The 21508-nt window shown below is 39.2% G+C and overlaps 2 protein-coding genes and 1 long non-coding RNA gene across 5 annotated transcripts; 2 read left to right on the plus strand and 1 right to left on the minus strand.

Moving 5' to 3' along the window:
• The first annotated feature begins 1087 nt into the window (after positions 1-1087).
• LOC145483460 (putative skeletal organic matrix protein 5) lies at positions 1088-5765 on the plus strand. 2 transcript variants are annotated; one of them, XM_081461970.1, is made up of 5 exons: positions 1088-1610; positions 2590-2649; positions 3866-3942; positions 4321-4456; positions 4610-5765. In XM_081461970.1, the coding sequence occupies exons 1-5, from the start codon at positions 1584-1586 to the stop codon at positions 5126-5128; spliced, it is 819 nt and encodes a 272-aa protein (XP_081318096.1). In that variant the 5' UTR covers positions 1088-1583; the 3' UTR covers positions 5129-5765. The 2 variants fall into 2 exon arrangements, with proteins under 2 accessions (XP_081318096.1, XP_081318097.1); XM_081461971.1 differs by having other exon boundaries at positions 1088-1297.
• LOC145483478 (uncharacterized) lies at positions 4527-15783 on the minus strand. 2 transcript variants are annotated; one of them, XR_014048928.1, is made up of 3 exons: positions 15220-15783; positions 4732-4899; positions 4527-4664 (listed from the first exon to the last, which is right to left on the minus strand). It is a non-coding gene; the product is annotated as an uncharacterized LOC145483478 (long non-coding RNA). The 2 variants fall into 2 exon arrangements; XR_014048927.1 differs by lacking the exon at positions 15220-15783 and adding an exon at positions 5758-5880.
• Positions 6859-21500, plus strand: LOC145483438 (uncharacterized). Its single transcript, XM_081461946.1, has 7 exons — positions 6859-7085; positions 10121-11044; positions 11809-12121; positions 15790-16010; positions 16366-16887; positions 17475-17780; positions 18845-21500. The coding sequence occupies exons 1-7, from the start codon at positions 7029-7031 to the stop codon at positions 19220-19222; spliced, it is 2721 nt and encodes a 906-aa protein (XP_081318072.1). The 5' UTR covers positions 6859-7028; the 3' UTR covers positions 19223-21500.
• The last annotated feature ends 8 nt before the right edge of the window (positions 21501-21508 follow it).

Raw genomic sequence — 21508 nt, forward strand, 5'->3', positions numbered from 1 at the left:
TTTTTTTTGCCTCGTTCCTAGCCTCAATGCGTCATAGGTATCATCAATGTGTCGACTATGGTATAGAATTAAATCGATCCCGACTCGCTTCTGTTTTAAGTACAGTTGAACCCCGCTATTTCGAACTCGCGCAGGTGAAACGAAACACAGTACGAAATAGCGAGAGTTCGAAATAGCCGATAGTAAATGACTAAAGAGGAATTCCAAGAGAAATGGCTTTGGGTTCCAAATAACGGGGAACTTGAAATAAACGAGTTCGAATTAGCGGGGTTCAACTGTAATCTATTTTTATTTCGTATTTCAATCTTCTTGGAAGAGAAATTTCACTTTCCTTGCGCGACAACGAACACTACAGAGAACAAAATTTTCGAACTGAAACAGAACGTTGCCCTACTTTTCTAGCACCACACCGTCCATGCAGCTCACTGACCTCTCAAATTAGAAACCACCTTCCAAGTTGTGTTCAAGCAGCAACGCGTCCGACCGACTCACTTTGATGAAATGCTTTCGCTGTCAATATTGGGATAGTTTAACTAGAAACACTCGCAATCTTGTTATGAAAACTAAACGATTTAGAATAAGTCTTCAAGACTCCTAAATAATCATAATCTCTTGGCAGTAGTCAATAGCGTGCCGAAGTGTAGCTTTGTCAAGTGTAAGTTCGATTTCTAAATGTGATTGTAGCCTTTAAATCCACGTGAAAGTCTGAGTTTATTGAGAACAAATTGTTGCGATGCAAAAAAATGGGCAGCAAAGGTTTACTCAACCAAACTCACGTTTCCTTCGAAGAGGTCACGTATTCTGTGGAACATTGTTTCTACAGCTGTTTGTTAGAATTGACATAGTCTACTTCAACAGCTGTCTGTAAGTCTCACTTTCTCAAGGCTGTTTTCATATGTAAAAAGTTGTTTAGAATACATTTACTTAAGAAACTTGAGGAAAAGCTGTGGAAACCAAACTTTTAGAAGTGACGAGGTCACGAATTTGATATTAAGACTTTAGTTAGCGTGATCTCTATTGATTTCATTGTGTTTGAAAATTCGCATCTTAATAATGACCCATATCCTGTCTCGTTTTCAGTCGTATAAGAGCACCAGAGTAATTCGACTGCTATATTCCTTGAAAAGTCACTGGTAAATAATTACAAAGTCAACACTGAATTCTTAATGTCCATAAGCCTGTTAGGTTAACAATATCTCATTTGCTAGTGACGATTATTGTATCGCCAATATCTTAAAGCTCGCAGTCTCTTGCAGATAACCTAGAAATTCAATCAGGACAAAGGAAAGATTTTAAGGTAATGCTTAATGTTCTGTTGTCCTTTTCTCCTGTTTTCCGTATCGCTTTGCCAAAATTAGCGCGGTAATACTTAGTTTTTTCTCACACAAAGAAGCAGGTGCAGAGACTTCTTTGCCTTTAAAACACGTACAGTTTTGATTATATGAGAGGCGTGGTGGCCTCATGGTTAGTGCGCTCGTCTCCGGATCGGGCGGTCCGGGTTCAAGCCCTCACTGGGACATTGTGTTTTGTTCTTGGGCAAAACACTTTACTCTCAGTGTGCCTCTCTCCAACCAGGTGTATAAATGAGTACCGGCGAACTTAATGTTGAGGTAAGCCTGCGATGGACTAGCATCCCATCCAGGGGTAGTAGAAATAGTCCTAGTCGCTTCATCCTGCAGCGAAACCGGGATAAGCTTCGGCCTGATTGGCCACTTGGCTCGTAAGCAGACTTGCCACTAAAATTTATTTTTCATTACCAGGTTAAGTAGGTAACTCATGTAACTCGGCCTGCGTTTGCTCTGACAGTAAGGTTTAGTCTTTACATAGTGGAGCTTTTGTGACTGTCACGTTCTTCACCCACGTCTTCAAGTTACTTTTATTAAAACATATACAGTCTTTTGAAATATACGACGCATGGTCGAATAAGACCTTACTTCAAATGGCATGCAAAATTATACCTACCTATTTTAATCATATCATTCGATTTCGGTGTATGGTAAGCATCAGTTTAATCGTGATTTACTTGTCGAAGGCTTCAATTTTTTCTGTGAATTTTCACCACAAATAAAAATTTCTTGGAATGGAATCTTTCCCACTGTGAATTATTCCCAATTCCTTCCCAAACCAAATAGAAACAAACTCTCAGTGAATAAAATTGTCTGTACCTCCAAATCGTGACAACACAAATAGGTAAATTGATGATATTTCACTTCTTGCGCTCAGAATATATAGTTAAAAACTACTCTTTTAAAATATGTATTGTGATTCTATTGCCGATTTTGTCAGTCAGAAACGCTACAAGTTCTACGAATACCAGTGTCGCTGCCGACATTTCTCATGTTTATAAATCTGCCCAGTGACGAAGAACCGAAAGCAAAACTACCCAACATTTTTTTAAGATGATGTTGTTATTTCAAACCATCCTCCCCTCACAAATAGAGCAACGATAGTAGATTCTTTTTCAAATTTCTGGGTGGAGGGTCTTTCAGACTGCTTTTTAGCAAAGTCGAAATTTTTATCGCAAAAAAAGGTTGTAATGCAGTGAATTAATTTTTGGTTTAATTAAATGATTTTTCCTCTCTGGGACAGGTCATGTTGCTTTCGGTGACGTTTTTCGGATCCCTAATTCTGGTTAGCTCATTAGAACAGGCAAGTACAATATCCCTGTCCTGCCACTGGCTGAAACTCAGCTGTCATGCAGTCGTGATTACGTTAATCACAAACTGCCACACCTATATCAGACATTTTCTAAGGGTGTTTGCAGTGTCTGTTTTATGAGCTATGACTAATATAATACTAGTATAATTTCAGAGCTGAACAAAGAGTTTCCAGCAATCTAATTGGTTCAGCGATCCCTTATATGACGTTTTATATAATAATTAAATGAATGCGCACGCTCTGATTGGTCAATCAGCTATGGTTTATTGTGCCAGTAAACTCATGGAAATTTCGCGTGTCTTCTGAATTATTATATAAAAGCATGCGGCTCGTGATTTACGAATTCTTCGAGTGTTCTTCCAACATCGCAAGTGGTATATCAGCCTATAAACCATGAAAACTTGTGGTCTATTGCTTAAATATAAACCGCGTTAAGCGGTTTATATAACATTTTCCAGGCCTGACTACTAAGCTCGATACCTTGGCCATCTCGGCAAGTAAACATGGCGGACAGTAGGTGAATGAATTTTTCATCTATTCGGAAGACATCACTCTAAGTCCAGGATATTTGAAAGGATGGAGAATTTTCAAAATGACTGCTGTCTTCCTTGCACCAAAAATTCTTTCAAGGACTCGTGTTCAAGGAAGTTAAGAATCGTAAACGCAGTGGTCACGTTGATTGCCAGCAGGTCAGGGTCGATTGACCGAAATCTGTTTTTCTCCAAACTGAATGCTACTCATTTTGAGACGATGATGACAACTGTGGATGAAGTCAACAGCGATAAAACAAAGGTACCGGATGAACTTATTTTTCGTAGTGTTTTGCTTATTTGTTTTAATGCAGAACTCGATGAGTTAGCTGATTCACAATCGATGTAAACTTACATGTAAGCTCCTTATTAAAACTATTCGGCTGCATACGTGCATGCAAACGAACAATTGCGTCCCTGTTTTTATGTTTCAGTCCGTTATTCTCTGTTGTTCAGTTCTGAAATCATACTAAAACAATTATTCACCTCGCCTTCGGCGAGTAATTGTTAAATAGTAATTACACTTTAGTAATACTGTGGTCATGCAACCGAATATCAGAAGCATTTTTGCCTCACAAATTCTTAGATGTGAAAAAAAGAACAGAAGCACGAAAAACTTACAGGAGGCCACTTAAAAAACCAGTTAGGAAATAATCACTTTATATACTGAAACACAGGTAAGCTCTTTTCGTCTTGGGGATGTTGTCCCGAGTGTTGGTGCGACTTCATGCAAAGAGATTCATGACGAATACCGGTAAGTTTTGAAAAAATGTATACATGTAGATCTGCGCTTGGAATATCGGCCCGAGAAGACCAAGGGGCAAAATTTTCCTAGTATGGTCCAGAACAAACATTAATAAGAGATTTATAACATGACTGAAAATATCTAAAAAAAAATTCCACGATCACAGACTGGAAAAACACCATAAACTTCCATCCCGCAATTCTGAGATTCGATTCGAGCAATCTGATTGGTGGATTTTAGTTATCAGCCCTCTGATTAGTAGTGTAATAAAATGAAGGTACCTAACACGTGATGAGCTTTACTTCCAATAGTTATAATAGCATGTAAAAAAAAAACAAATACAATACAAATTAAAAGTTAATGCATTATTTGAATTTTTTTTTAAAGAACAACTGAAAACAAAGCCTACATGCTCCAGTTTGGCGGCCAAAATGTTTCTGTCTACTGTAGTATGGATGGAACTGATCTTGGCGACTGTGGCTGTGGGGGATGGACGCTGGTCATGAAGATTGACGGCTCTAAGGTATTTTAAACGCCAAAGTTTTATAAAGAACTAAACGCCATTACCACATCTGGGGATCTTGGTGGAACGTCCCATAACGTTATTGTTGTGGAAAACACTGTACATGTACTTTTGCCGTGTTCGTTGAGTTGACTCTTCAATTTGATCTTGCAGCGGACGTTTCATTACGATTCGTCTTACTGGACCGACAAGAAAGCATATGGCATCCCTGAAGGAGAAACAGGTTTAGATCAGAAAGAAACAAAGCTACCAACCTACTGGAACACACCATTTACCAGGATCTGTCTCGGCATGAAGACTGGAGACGAAACTAGGTTCATTCTTCTCGGCCAGAAGGCCAGCTCGCTCTACTCCCTGATTCAAGATGGTAAATACCGCCCCACTTCACTGGGTCGTGACACTTGGAAGAATTTGATCGGTCCTGAGGCCTCCCTGCAGGGCAACTGCAACAGAGAAGGATTTAATGTTAAACCTGACGATTCCGTTCATTCTAAGGCACGAATTGGTTATATTGCTAATCAAGAAAATGATTGCAATAGCCCTGACTCCAGGATTGGGTTCGGCACTGGAGGGAAGCACGACGACTCCAACACGTGTGGAAACGAGGCTACGTATGATCCAGACAACGGAGTCAAACACATCAAGGCCATGGGGTATATCTTGGTTCAGTGAAGTGAAGCAAACTGAAGTGATCATGAACTGAACTTCCAGTGATCAGCGTGAAATGTTATGATTGATAGTTCATTAAATTTTAAACCTTACAGTACAAAACTAAATTATGGGTTATGAATTAAGGCTATACATAACAGATTAAGAAAATAAAAAAATATATTACAAAGGATTCAAATTGACTATCGTCTTATTTGCAGTGGCTATATATGAAACAGTTCTGCATTCTGTTTGTTCTACATGTAGACAATTGAAGGCGGTATACGTCATCGGCGGAGGTAAAAATGTCGTAGCTTGTGATCGTGGTTATTAAAATAGGGCCTTCCAAAAAAAAAACTCTACTTTTTCAATGTTGAGGACCGGGCCTATAGGAAATGGTACTCATTTATAGGAAGTGGTTACATGTAGTTTCTAACTGAACTGCAATGATGGGTCGGAAGCATGTGACACTCTTGGTTGATTACAAACTCGACAATGACGTTATACGTATTGAAAAGCTGACGTCTCGATGTTTAGCCCTACGAGCCCACCACTCAACGACTGCATACAACCTTCCGGCCCTCCCTCCTCCTCTCAGCCTTTCACCTTTCACCTACCGATCCCTTTCCTTACATATGTCACTCTTTACCTACCCGTCCCTGTCCAGTTCTTTTGTTATTGTCGTCAGACTCGTCCCGCGATGTGCATTATAATTTCACAAATATTTTCAGATAAGTCACTTAAGGGACTTCTCTGTTAGAGACGTGATCTCTTTGTTAGGGAGGTCATTTGTGCTTTAAAATCTAGAGAAGTAATCAAATAATGCACATACTTATATACTTTATTGAGCAGCAATTGAACCTCCTTAATGGGGGCTTCACGAACACTAAATTTAAAAGAGATTCCCACATTTACAGTAATAAGATATATTGCAGTTTAATAAGAGCTATAAGATAACAACATAAATTTGCATCAAAATCACTCTAAAAAGCGTTAAAAAGAAATAGTTAAGATGCTAAGAGTCCAAGAATTTCTTAACAAGAGCTTATGTTTCAAGGTCTTTTTGAAAAATGTCACAGTAGGCTATGGTGTTGTTCGTTTTATTTGTTTTTTTTTGTTTGTTTGTTGTTGTTGTTTTTCGTTTTTACGTATTAGTCTTTGTTACTTTCGAGGCGAATTTTATTTGGTGATGCAGGCAGCGTTCTCTTGTGCTGCAGTGCTATGACCGCTTTGTCGCTCAGAGAGGTTGCGTGGATGTCGTAAGTGTTGTTGCGATTGCTGAAATAAGGAGTTGTTACTTGCGTCGCCGTGACAAGATCCCTCTAGTTCACCCTACAAAACGCGTGATATTGTTGTCAGCAAAACATGTTTAACTAAAAAAGGAGTGTTAGCCTTCGGATACAAACAAGGATTTAGCCTGAGCAATGTGAAGACTATGAAATAAAAACGAGACTATAGCTAATAGTTACAGCAACAGGTTGGCGTTGCTACATTGAACACTTGACAAATTGCATATAAGCATATAAAATATCCGTTTTTTAGGACAACGATTTATGCGGGCAACTATCGGACTAAGTAAGCCCTCGAGAGAAAAACTGAATTGTTTACATATTACACCGGACAGCTCAACCAGTGCCAATATTGAAAAACAAGAAAAAAATTCTTCTAAAACTCAAAAGAGCAACAAAAGTGTTTTCTATTTCTTAAACTAAAGCAAAATCCAAATAATTAAAAGGAACAGAGTGATCTGAATCAAGCACTCACTTATTTCTAAGACACGAGCGACGCAGGTAAAATGTAACTAGTAACGGATTGGGTTGCAAGGTGTCTACTTCCTTTCTATTCCTGGTTACGCACGAGAGGCATTCACCGGAAATGACGCCATGGACATGACGCAGCGTAAATCATCCATGTTTATAACATCATGTCGGAAGAAGGCGCAGATGAAACGTGCGATCAAACAGGACACAACTCTAGACAAGTAAGTTATTCAGTCGATTGAAACCAAGCCTTTCTCTAAATTACAAATCTGATGGGCTTTACATAACACATTTGCGGACCCACAGCAACACGAAACATCACGCGACATCACGCCACCAAAACAAAAGTAAACATTTCAAGCATTACTGTTGCGATATTAAACCTCAAACCCGATCATATTGCTCATGAATCGTTAGAAAAATCCAACGTTTGACTTGATTCTAATGAAGCTGTATGACGAGAAACAACTTTGCTAGTATAGTTAAGGTACTATGTTTCTCATGCTGTATTTGCAAGAGAGGTTTACTTCGGCAGCCATATTTACTTCGTGACCACTGGACCGCAAATCATGTAGGAAAACCATTTACACAACTAGTGGCTTCATACAGGAATTGCACCTCGCTAAAATGCACTCCAGTTTAATAGCATAAAAACCACTTTGGTTAGCTTAACAGCACTGCGGTCAGCCTGACTAACGCTTTATGATCCAGTTAGCTTAGGTTAATGCTGACTTACAAGGAATACACTATTAATACTGAACTCTATATGATACTTTCTTGTACTTACACGTTGCTACATGCTTTACACAGAATTAATAACTAAATTGAGCTGTGGACAACTGACGGAGCTTAAAGCGAGAAATAATTGAGATTTTGTCGTTTAACAAGTGTTGCAATGCCGTCTGGAAAGATATTTGGATCCTTTGCTGTTATTTATTGTTCTAAGAGAAGGGTCCAATATTGCCTGTCCCTACAGACAATTATAATTTTTGTTATTGTCTGATTGTCCTACTAAGATACACACAATAAAGGGAGTGGGGTGGGGAAGAAAAATCTTTGATAACTTTTCCAATATTTAAGTAAAAGCCTTCAAACTTGTCGGCATATAAAGCTGAAATTTGTCAGGAAACAATTTATTATGACATTTCCTTGTTCATGTACTTGTAACTTCATGTTTACATGGCAAAAAAGTTTGACAGTTTTCCTTTTATTTCAAAATATGGAATAACCTTGTTTTTATTAACAAAATTGTACACCCAGGTATTAGCAGTAGCAGCAAATTAATGCTGGGGAGGTTGTGGCCCTGCTAGGTCAGTAATTATAATTGCAAAAGCACTATTAAACCTTTAGATGGCTATTAAGATATGATTTATGAATCAAGGAGATAAACTTTGCAAGAACTTATTGCAGACATTTGAACTAAACATATTATGCAAGGTGGTGAAATATAAATACACACTGTAGTGGTTAATGAGAGCCACCCTAATGAAATTAGTGTTAGCTTTTTGCTGTTACCCTCTATAAAGATTATTATTATTATTATTGTATTGGTATTAGTATTAGTATTAGTATTAGTATTAGTATTAGTATTAGTATTAGTATTAGTATTAGTATTAGTATTAGTATTAGTATTAGTATTAGTATTAGTATTAGTATTAGTATTAGTATTAGTATTAGTATTATTACTAGCAGTAATCAAAGATTATGAGTGCATTCGGCCTTAAATGATTTCACTAGCTGACTTTCAACCTCTGTCTATAGCTAAAATCAACATTTTTCGTCAACAACGAGGATTTATACACATACATATCATAGTGTCAAAGTTCATGCCAATGAACAGGTCCCCTGTATAAACTACAATTTGTTGATACATTGTGTGACAGCGCCAGTTTCCGCAGACTCACAAAAATATTTACATTATTTCGTGCTAAATATTTTCCCATGAACTGGTAATCTTTAAGCGTAAAAAGCTAATTTGAAAAAGTATATATTTTTTACGTACATTGTTTTAAGCTGGGAGCAGAAATATAAGCAAACATTTGTAATCGCACACTTGTTTATCGTAAACAAACTCTGTGCGACTGATTCGAATATTTCCTCTGATGAATGAGAGTAGACAGCATGTTTACATTGTCCTCCCTTGGTTCAGGCTCACTTTTCTGGATCTTACCTTTAGAGTACTTTTCTACTGATTCCAAACTACATTTGACTGGATAAAGACTGAGCTATCTGTCGTGACTGGAACTAAGTAGCAAGTGCGATCAAACTACAGCCAATGAAATATAACTGTTCCCATGGTTAACATCCCAAAGCCAAAGCGATTCAAAGTCCTGTTCGTGAGCAAGTATATTAAACTACAAAACCACGCGGTAGTCTCTAGCTTTAGAAATCTGCTTTACAATGCTCAGACTTGCTCAGACTACCACAGAACCACAAGGTGCACGATAGTCTTTGCGCATATGACATAACATATGATGCCAGTCAATTAATGGCCCAGAAAATGCAGAAGCTCAACAAAAAAGTCTCAAAAGAAGTCACCCTTAAAACCACAGGACACCGAAGATTATGAACTATGTTCTGCAAAAGCGATTTGTAAACATAATTGGACTTATTCTTTGGAGTACAATTCAGGAAGTAATAGCGCAAGTAATTTCAAAATTGGACAAGCACAAAGCATGACGCCGATTTGAAAGTACGAGCATGATTACCTCCTGAATTGTACGAAATAAGGTCCAATTACTAATTAATCGCATCGATAACAAATTTACACATTAAAGAAGTCTTTTGAGAACTTAGTTTGAGCGAAAGAGCGAGTGGCACTTTCTATAAGTTTTAGGACATATCCAATTACGAGTATCCAATAACAAAAAGTTGTAATTGGACAGCCATGTGATCATGTGCCGATTACGTGACAAAAAGGCACCCAGAGAACCAATCACAGTCGACAATTGTGTAATAGATATTATCAAAGGTGTAATCTGGTGAAACACTATTGGTTACAATCTGAATTTCATTATGATATGTACTGCATCATCAGGAACCAAAATATATAATTGTCTCTGCTATTATAGCACAATTACCTTTATAAATTACAGACAACAACATTTTCCTGAAGATTTTAGCCCTTAATCTACAGTCCAGCTAGTTATGGGAAAAAAAACAGACTTCTTGCTCAGGGTCTCAACAGAATTAACAAGGAAAACATAGTAAGGAAAAGTCAGGTTAATCCTAATGAAGTTGTATATTCCTTGTATAGGAAGATAAAGCTTCAGATAAAGGAAAAGAATCTGTGCTTCATCATGATGCTGAGTGTGGTCCTTCAACAAAAACAAGTACTTCAGCAACCAGTGCTGGTTCCCACAATGAAAGCAGTCCTCTAGTGAAGACTTCAGACACTTCTAGTAGTGAAGACAATCCTTCAGTGAGCAGTAGGGACACTTCCACTAATGAGGACAAGCCTGCAGTGAAAAGTAACGACACTTCCAGTGATGAGGATAAGCCTCTAGCGAACAGTAACAGCCCTTCCAGCAATGAGCACAATCCTCCAGCAAGCAATACGGACACTTCCAGCAATGAGGACAAGCCCTCAGTGAACAGTAACGACACCTACAGTAATGAGGACAATCCTCCAGGGAACAATAAGGATATTTCTTGCAATGGCGACAATCCTTCAGCAAGTAGTAACAACACTTCCAGCAATGGGGAAAATCTTCCTGTAAGCAATAAGGAGACCTCCAGCAATAGGGACAATCCTCCAGCAAGCAGTAAGGACACTTCCACCAATGAGGACAAGCCTCCAGTGAACAGTAAAGACGCTTCCAGCAATAGAGACAAACCTCCAGAGAGCAGTAACAATACTTCCAGCAACGAGGACAAGCCTTCAATGAAGAGTATGGACGCTTCCAGTGTCAAGGATCAGCCTGTAGTGAATCATGCAGACACTTCCAACAATGAGCGCAATCCTCCCGTGAACAGTAAAGACAGCTCCAGCAATGACGAGAGGCCGTCAGTAAACAGTAAGGACTCCTCAAGCAAAGGAGACAAGCCTCCAAGGAGAAAAAGGCGATCTGAAAAATCTGGATATTTTGGAGGCTCCATGTTTTCATGGCTACAGAGTGCCGGAAATGCTGCCATTGGTGAGATTACTGAAGGGATTGCAGCCATAGGAGCAAAGATGTTTGTATGTCTCAATTAATAATTATCTCCTCAGAGCTTTATTATCTAGCTCTCTGCCCGCACTGCAGGCCTATGACGCTCCCTCATCATAGGCCTGCAGTGCGTGCAGAGAGCTAGATAATAAAGCTCTCCCTCATCATAGGCCTGCAGTGCGTGCAGAGAGCTAGATAATAAAGCTCTCCCTCATCATAGGCCTGCAGTGCGTGCAGAGAGCTAGATAATAAAGCTCTCCCTCATCATAGGCCTGCAGTGCATGCAGAGAGCTAGATAATAAAGCTCTGAGGAGATAATATTATTGCTTCCATAATTTTAATTGGCTTTAAGTATAGAATAGTTAAGTTAATCACTGGATTACTACATTCTAAAATAGAAAACGTATACCGCACACGTAGATTGAGACAATTGAATTTACTTGAAGTTCAAAAGAGAAAAGAAACTGTGTAAGTGAGAGGGACTAAACAGGGGTATATCATATATTAAAGCTGTTCAAAAGTTATCGGCACATACCAATTTAGTTGGTGGAAAAATGTTGAACCAAACTCAAGTGATATTTTTTATGCAACTATTGACCAAGTATTAACCAACATCTCTGACTAATGTAGTATTTGCTGGCAGTTCCTGTTATTAGTAAAAATCAAGAAAAGTTTCTTCATATTTGCTTAACCTGAAATTCGCTTTGATGTAGCATGACATCCAATTCTGTGCCTCTGCATAAGACCAGAGGTTGTTGTTCTTGGATCGGGAATTGATAGTGTTATTACCCTGTAGGAAGAACCAGAAGAACCAGAAGAACCTAAACCACATCAAGATAATGCTAGATGCAGTCCTTCAGCAGAGGCAAATGCTTCTGAATCACCAACAACTGCTCCATCCCACAATAGGGAGAATCCCTCAGTGAGAAGTAAGGACACTTCTAGTGATGAGGACAACCCTCCAGTGAACCGTTTGGACACATCCAACCATGAGGGCAAGCCTCCAGGGAATGGTGAGGGCACTTCCAGCAATGGGGAGAAGCCTTCACTGGACATTATGAACACTTCCAGTATCAGTGATGAGGACAGCAACCCTCAAACAAAAAAAGGTAACATGGAATGAAAGAGTTTAAGAATGAATGAGTTGCCAGTAATCGGATACCCGTGTTTGCGCGAAGAACTCTGGGATCGTCAGGGGCAAACATTGCTAGTCGCTAGAAGGAAATGTATGACGAAAAGTTGTTTCGAGGTACAAGAAAACGATTTTTGAGACAGATCAACGCTTTTTCGCCGTCGTTTTTATCGCGAATGGATTTGGGCAATGTTGATATGTGGAATATGTAAGTTTTTGTTTGAATAACCGTGAAATATGTGACAAAATCTACCGATAAACTCCGTTGTTTGCGTGAGGTTTATTGTGAAATTTACATCGCGTAATGGTCTTAAAATATTACAAAATTAATTAGGCATAAATCGAAAGAAAATAACCCAGGGAAGCCTTTTAAGTTGTGTACAGGCTACTTTTGGCTTATTTGAAAGCTCAGTCATACAAATAATACTGGAAATAAGCCCGGTGGCGATCATTGTACTGTCTGGGGTTGATTTAATGACAAATGAGTCCGCGCGACTCATGCTTTGTGACTACTGTGTTGCTCAAAGTACGTATTTCAGTGATTTTCCTTTTCTGTAACAGATCAAGGGTGGCTCCTTGAATATATCTCTGAGTATTTGTATTTAAAAGTGCCATTTGTGCGTAATTATGCTCTCCAGAGTTTGGTTTTGACGGTTGAGTGAAATTACCCGACACGAAGGGTGGTAATTCCTTCTGCAATTTTCGATTTCTGTTTTAGAGCTTCTTTTCTGTCTTTATATTTAACTCTCGCGATCAGGCGTGTATTTAAATTCTCAATATTCTCTTCAATGTATTTCACAATAAACCTCACGCAAGCAAAAGGGAGTTTATCGGTAAATTTTACCACTTATTTCACGGTTATTCAAACAAAAACTTACATTTTCCATGTATCAACATTGCCAAAATCCAATCGCAATAAAGCAACGGCAAGAAAGCGTTGATCTGTCCCCAAAACCATGTTTTTGGGCGTCGAAACAACTTTTCGCTATACATATCCTTCTAGCCACTTGCAATGTTTGCCCCCTGACGATCCCAGAGTTCTTTACGCAAATACGGGTATCAGATTACTGGCAACTCATTCATTATCTAGCTCTTTGTACGCATTGCAGGTCTATAATGTTGTTGCCGGTGCACTGTTTGCATACATTGTGAGTCTAAGGCAAGAGGCCACTGTTAAGTTCCAGATCTTTTGTCATTCCTTGATCGTTGGAAATTTTAAGGTAGTGGAAAAAATTCTACTTGGCAAACAGTTCCACGGAGATTGTTTCAGATTGTTAGCAAGAAGATTTGCTTGAAAACCAAACTTTTGGACAAATATATTTCAGATTTTTCTCTTGTTTTTATTTTGCTCTTTTATCTCATCAATTCTATTTCAATGGTTTGTCCTTTCTGTGAGGATCAGAAGGTAACCAAGTGTATGTCATTTAATCTGTTTGCTATTAGAATTAAATGCAATAATCAGTTTTCAGGTTCTCAGTTGTAAGAAAGAAAGTTATTTTCAAACTCTGCCCATTTCCAGTGATTCCATTGTCATAATTAGGTCAAGCTTAATTTTCCTTAACATCAAATTGTTATTCATTCATTTACTTAAAAAGCTTAGAACAACATATACCTTCCAACCTTTTCCGAGTCGCAGGCATGAGATCTGTTTTCTGGAAGTTCTACTGTAGCTAGATTTTGAAGATCTGATCATATCCAAAAGACCTCTGAAGATCTCAGAGGATGTTCCAAAGATTTCCAAAGGGGTTTCATATATATTTCCTGGTTCCAGGCACAGCTTCCAATGCTTTGCTAAACATATTAACACAGCCAGATTGTTCTCTTGAAAATTGTAAAATTGAGGATGTGTTCTATCATTTACATAGACTTTACCTTTCTTCCATTTGTTTGGGTTCACAGATATTTTTTGAAAATGTGTAAGTGAAAGCTCTTTCAGCTAGGTGTGCAATTTTAATTCATAAACGTGAGTTAAGGTGTGAGATCAAAGTTTTTGACCTGCAGGCATGGGACTCACCAAAGTTAAATTTTGGAAAATATTTGCGAGCCAGGTGCCATAAGCATATTTACGTGTACACTCTGCATTAAATTTCGGTTTAAATACATGCTTGTCCTGATACGGCTGAACCTCAGCTTTTTGAAAGGCCTCCTATTGATCTTGCACGGATGGCAAACATCAAGCAAAAGGCCCGGGGGGGGGAGGGACTCCAAAATAAAAAGGACGGGGGTGCTTGTCGGAAATTTTGAAAAGAACCCCTTAAAGGTACCCAGATTCTGTTTGTTGGCGTGGCTTAATTTTTTTTTTCCCCTAAGAGGTACCATTTCTTACATAGCACAATATAGATCTCCTGTCATATTTTTTCTGCTCAATACCCTAAAAGGTACAGCAAAAGCTCCGCCTGTGAACCTTTTGAGGCTGAACACCCTAAGAGGTACCAAAACTGCTATTTTTTAACCCCTAGAAGGTACGACGAGCACCCCTGTCATTTTTAAATGGAATCTCCCCTGGGGGATAAAGTAGATTCAGCGTCAAATCATTGGAGTGAGTATAATGGTTCGTGTAGAAACTAAAAATATGGCAATGTAAACACATTATTTCTCTCAGTCGACTGAGTCATTTGCTGTCAAAAAATTGAGTGTAAGTAAACATTACAGAAACATTTGCAACTAAAAAATGCAAACTAAAATGGTCATTTTGGTGTCGTCCTTATTTAGGCGAATGAAAAGAAAAAAGTTGTGTAAGATTCATAAAGGGGATAAATAGCTACTTTTCGCTCGCGGGTGTCAGGTCAAAACGAAATGATAAACATGTCATTGCACTCTTCCGAAAAGCTGTCTGTCACCAGTCGGTTATCATCAACAGTTTTCTGAATCGCCAGTGCTATAGCACAGTATGTCAAATATCACACGACAGACGTTCTAGGAACAATGGCTGCTCGATGATTGTTGTCGGACAAACATCTTGATTTAACATTCGTCTTTCCAATTAAAACCTTTCGAGACAACATTTTGACACATTCGGTGGAAACTGTGTCTGGCTAAATGAGAAAAAAAAGGTTGAAAACATTGTCTACTCACCAAGATATCCAAATCGAATCTCAGCCAAAGCCGGATTGGGGAAAACGAGTCTGCAATGTCCCATGTTTTGACTAAGTAGCGGCCAGCAGTTTCTGTGTTAGAGATCACTAACATTCGTAGCGCTGCTGTAGCGCCATGTTTGTGCTATAACTCGAATTTTTGTTAACTCGAAATGTGGCATTCAACGAAACGGTATCATTTATAAACTGTAAAAAGCAGTCATTCTCATAGAACTGGCGTGAAAGAACCCTAGTAAATCTGGAGGTGAACTGGAGTAAAAGCTAGTAAATCTCGAGGTGTTTTCGGCCTCATTTCGTGAGATTGCTCCGAAAGCCTCCGAAAAGTCACATAGTACAGTGACTGGCCTAAGGCAGTAAGCACAAAAATTGTGTCCACCAACACCCTTTAGATTGCAAATTTCAAACACAATAAGGCCTAAGCACTACCGCCTCTCATCATTAAACCTTAGTACCCGCCCTCGGCTATTACACTTCTCTAGGTTGACCTACAATTTGTATAGAGCAGCGTATACTGTTGAACCACCCTTTAACTTTCTCTTGTATTTTTCAGACCTCTTGCGCTATGCAGCTGTCGGAGTAGCAGCTGGTACTGCCGCTGTGGTTGCTGCTCCACTGGTTCTTGGTGCTGCTGGTTTTGCTGGTGCAGGTGTTGCTGCTGGTTCCATTGCAGCGGCAACTGTAAAGACTGGAGGTTTGTTTGCAATGGCTGCCGGCAATGCTGCCATTGGTGGGATTACTGGAGGGATTGCAGCCTTAGGAGCAAAGATGTTTGTATGTCTCAATTAATAATCGTTTAATGTCTAATTAATAAGAGAAATCTTTTTATGAGTTTACATTTCTCATACATTTTTTTGTCTTGAAATGATTCAGTATTAACAATGCAAAGATATGCATAGGAGTATTATAATGTATCTTGGCACCTTCACTCGGAGGGTGGGGCTTAATTAAAAATCTAACGTTTAAGAGAGCTTATTAGAAAGGTACATGAGCTAAATAGGGCTTTCACGATACATGATGTTGATGCTTAGCTAAGTGCTAAGAGATTGTGATTAATTGATTACAAGTAAAGAGTTAACTTCAAGATTTACGTTTCGTTAATTTATACAAGCCTAAATTCAATTTATAGGACAGTTTTGTAGATATCAAGCTGTTGATATGTGGAAGTGGCAGTGAAGCCCACGCATTTGCCGGTATTGCCTCATCTGTGAAAGGAACAGATGTTCGAGTTTTTAGTTTACACCAAGATGAAGCAGATTACTGGTTTGCTGCAATGCATAAAAACGACCTCAAGATTACTTTTCATCGAAAGGGAGAAGAACCAACTTGTATTACATCTAGACTTCCGCTAGCAACGAGTAACCCAGAGGATGCCATGCAAGATATTGATATCGTGGTCTTTGTGCTGCCGGCATTTGCCCATCAAGTTCTTCTGTATACCTTGAAACCTTACTTCAAACCTGGCACAATAATAGTCGGCCTACCAGGTGCTCCAGGGTTTGAGTACCAGGTACTTCACGTGCTGGGTGAAGTAGGACAGCAATGCACGATCATGAATTTTGAATCATCACCCTGGGTCTCCTGTATCTCTGACTTCAGTGTTGGGTGTGAGGTTCTTGGCACCAAGGAGACCCTATTGGGAGCCATCAAGGTAACAGACTCTCACTTCAAATACGTACCCGTGATATTTGTTGGGTTGCAATCATTACAGACTGCAGAAAGTTTGCGGTGCAGACAACAGATTGAAAACATAGCCTCTTTTATACCTTCAGATACAAAACCAATAACACCTTTCGATTATATAGATTGGCTGTATTTTCCATAATCAAAGTGATATAGTTTCACCACAATCGTTTTGAACCAACACGCGCAGGCAAAAATTAGCTATTTACTCCCTTTTTGAATCTTACTCAACTTTTTTCTTTTCATTTTTTTAGCCAATATGACCATGTTAACGAAATTGCAATTGCAAATGTTTTCGTAATGTTTACATATACTCAATTTTTTGACCGCAAATGATTCAGTCGAGTGAGGGAAACATTACATTCACAATGTCATATTTTCAGTTATCCGTGAACCATTATACTGTACTGATATCACTGGTATGACGTTGAATCACTCTACACGACTGGTAAACAGCTTTGCCCCAGAAAATTTCTTCCTCTCTTTGCTTCGCGAGATCGTCCACTTTGTTTGTTGTTCTTTGTAATTTTGTTTCTGTTTGTACTTTTTTCACAGCAAGGAAAAGGTGTTGCTCCCAAGAAAGACCCAGCTTCCACACTACAATATCTCCTGGGTCCCCTCCCTAAACTTAACGTCTCTGGTCACCTATTGGGCGTTCAGTTGATGAGCGTCAATGCGTACCTGCACACGTCAATACTATATGGTCAATGGGAGGGGTGGCAGGGGAAACCAGTTGATGAACCACCTCTGTTCTACAATGGCCTAACTGAGCCAACAGCGGACCTGCTGTCCAGTATATCAGATGAGATTGTAAGCATCGCTAGGGTCATTGAGTTGAAGACTGAAGCTGACTTGTCTCATGTAAGATATTTCTATGAATTTATTTACAAAAACTCATCTTTTTGTTCTAATGTTACGTTTCATCATTTGGAGTGGTTATGACAGGTACATACAACCAAAAGAACGTTTTAATGTTTGGAAGGGAGGGAAAGTAATTTAGTTAAATTTCTTCTGTACAACCGGCTTAGCTGATAGAAAAAATAATCAAGGCAGGCCTGGCAGGAGACAAGAAAGACGACCAGATAGAAAAGACGAGCAGACAGACAGACAAGCAGACAGATGTGTTTATAAGTAACTACCGACGTAATCATGTTGTTCACTGTCGTGAGCTATCATCCAACCGGTCTGATACAGGAAGCAGACTAAATTTTTGGTCGAGAGGCTTAGGGCCTACCTTTGTTCCTTTACGTCTTAAAGAGTAGTTGTCCCTATCAGCAGTTACAAACTGGTGAGTTATGGCTGCAGAGGCCTATGTGGCATCCATCAGTGCGCCTATCTGTGGCACGGCGAACTAACCAGTATTTGCTCCACTGGAAGGCTTCACAGCTTTTCTTTAATTCAAAGATTTTTCAGTCGTTATTGATACCTCGACAGGGTAGGGAGGTATTGTTTGGGTCCCTTATCAGTCTAAAACTCGCAAGCGAAACACCGTGACATGATGCCTCTAAAAGATCGTGAATAGCCTGGTAACGACACGTATTTTAGTACGTAATCTTGTTTGCTTAATTTTTGCCATTTGTAAATATAATTACAAAATATCAATCTACTCAGTCTCCAAGTAAGGAAGCCCAGGGAAGCCAATAAGACTTACATAAGGACTACCTTGAAGATACCTAAGACTTCACTAAACAATAAAAATGCTATCATCGGAACACAAAATGATCATAAATTTAGATAAAAAAATAATTAAGCAAAGCTAAACGCGCAAAAGCGCAAAAGCAAAGAAAGACAAAAAAGGCGAAAAGAAGCACACACACAACCACACTAAGAGAAGTTAAATATACTTATGCCATGAAAGATCAATTAAGTAAAGAGGTGAACACAGGTTCTGGTTATGCTTTTTTTCTGACATTAACTCTCTACAGGTTGTACACATTCATCTATGGCTTGTGCGACGTTATTCTCATGACATCTCAAATAAGTCGACCCTTTACAAGGCAATACAGACCAATGCTGCCTTTCAAGGAATCAAGCATCCAGTCAAGACAACTGAAGACGGCAAATTCGTGCCAGATTTCACGCACCGCTACATCACGGAGGATGTCCCATATGGCCTGGTCGTCATCCGGGGTATTGCAGAAATTGTCGGAGTTCAGACGCCGAATATTGACAAGGTGCTTACATGGTGTCAGGAGAAAATGGGCAAAGAATATCTCGTGAACTCAAAACTGCAAGGAAAAGATGTTGGCTTATCCACAGCACCGCAGAGATATGGATTCATAACTCTTGAGTCCATCTTGTGAAGCTATCTAAACATTCGACACGTCCGTAGACCAAGAAAGCAGAAAGTTCAATATTGCTTAAAAAGATAATAGGCTCTGTTTAGCGCGGAAATATGCGAGCGGTTTTCCGAGAAAATCTGTGAGTAGACTGCTGGCAGTCGAAATTCAGCAGGGGTCATGAGGCGAGACGTTATTGCCTAAAGGGGAATGGGACGAGACTTGGGCGTGGCACGCACACCATACCGCCCTTTTGCGTTCGCGTTGGCTAAACACTCACCTAAATGGCCCTAAGAGAACAAACCGGCTGCCGGCAGTCTAATCTGTGAGCTAGAAATGTAGAACACCCGAGGAATGCCTTATCTGGACTACACAGGGACGTAATGGTCTGGCTTCGCTGCTCTGAACTGGGAATACAATTTGATGTGCGTTTGTCCTAAACATTGCCTGAACCCGTCCTAATCAAGGTATGGTTTCACGATTGCCAACGTTAGGTATGATTCATCCAGTACTCAGTATCCTTCAGTATCCTTCAGTATCCTTCAGTTCTAGTCAAGGGGTTCTAGAATAGCGGGTGTTGGGTGTTCCAGCGTAGGGTAGGTATTTAACGTTGTAATTGTCCAATCAAGCTATCCCCATCTCCAAATACATTACTTGCAAACAATTTCGGACGCTCGCATTTGGGACGTTTTATTTCGGACGTTTTATTTTAGGACACTTTTATCTCACTTTGGACAAATTTCGGACAAAAATTTCGGACACTTCGGTAACATAGCCAACGTAAATTTACGCCTAAAAACACGTTTTAGACTGGAACAACATCTGTGAAAATGATAGTTTTACTGCACCCTCAGGGTAAGAGAAATTCTATCAAGCTGTTACGTATCACAAGCAGTGTCTTTACTAGAATTCGCTCTATAAAGGAAACTAGCCTTTTAGGAGCTATGTAAACATTTTATACTGTACTGTAAATATTTGGGACGCTAAAAAAATTTCGGACGGTTTTATTTTCGGACACCTTTTTGTGCGAAATTAAAATCGTCCCAACCTTTTTGCAAGTAATGAACGTAAATGTAGCATTAAAAAAAATGATTCTTTAACTTGCAAGATTTGTATGAAACTCATTGGAAATAGTTCTTCAAAACCAGCAAATAGATCAGGGCCGTAGCAACGCAATTTTGTCGGGTTGAGAAGAGATGGAGTCTGGAGGGGTCAGCTTATCGGCCTGCTAAACCAAAAGGCTCATAAAGGTATAGGAGTGGGCATTTTGGCTTTCTTGAAAGTTACTGTTTATGTTAGCAATGTATGGGATTTGTATAGATAATAGATTTCTGTCTGTAAGACCCCATTGTTCGATATGCTATTTAACATAAAAGCATTTGTATTGAGATTTGTAGCGTCAAAGATAACGAATGGTTGATGTAAGTCTCATAGAAATAAGGATAAACAACAAAATAACATTTATGAAAAGGGCATTGCTGCAATGCATATATAATGTATAACCCTAAACCCTTCACTTGGGACAAATGTAAACTAACAAATAATATATTAAGCTGTAAAAATAAAAAGCAACCGGAATGGAGAGTCGTGGATACTTTAAATTAGTAAGCAAAAGCTACATAAAGGCAACAGATCTTTTCCCAACTGACTGTTTGAGTTACCTTCATGTGAAAAGACAACATTTTGGGCATGTCCATTGTCGTATTCTGTGAAAAGTTCAAAAAGCTGGCTTCGCATAATTTCAAGCCCATCAAAATTATTAGGGGCTAGTTAACCTCTCCGTCCCCTCCCCTAGCTAAAGTGTGTACCGTTGTGTAGACTTGGACGGTGCCGTTGGCTTGTGGCTATCATACTTACTAATATAGGCATCCGATAATAAGCCACTGGGTTAAGCTAAGGACTGATCGTAGGATGTAACGTGGCGTGAGATCTAATCCTTTGTCCAAGGAGCTCTTGGTTTGAAATTTCGTCCAAACTTTTTGAAAACATTTTTAGAATTCAATAAAACGATATCAACTATGTTGAACTTTGGTCGCGAAAGTTTGGCTAACTGATGATGATGGATGGCGAGTCAGTATTTTTACCTTAGATATCGACATATCGATATTTCGACAAGAACTTTATAGACCTCGCGTGACATCCATATAGGACTTCAAGTTTTTGCATACTCGTGAACCAAGCTGACAGTGAATGTATCGCATTCCGTGAATTTTACCAAAGCGCGGTACGCGATCTGGGTTTAGTCTCCCAGAAGGAATCAAGAAGCCTTACCAAGCTTGGAATCGGGTCGCACAAGTTAATTATTAACTC

The sequence above is a fragment of the Orbicella franksi genome, chromosome 4 (genome assembly GCF_964199315.1).
Source record: "Orbicella franksi chromosome 4, jaOrbFran1.1, whole genome shotgun sequence".
NCBI lineage: Eukaryota > Metazoa > Cnidaria > Anthozoa > Scleractinia > Merulinidae > Orbicella > Orbicella franksi.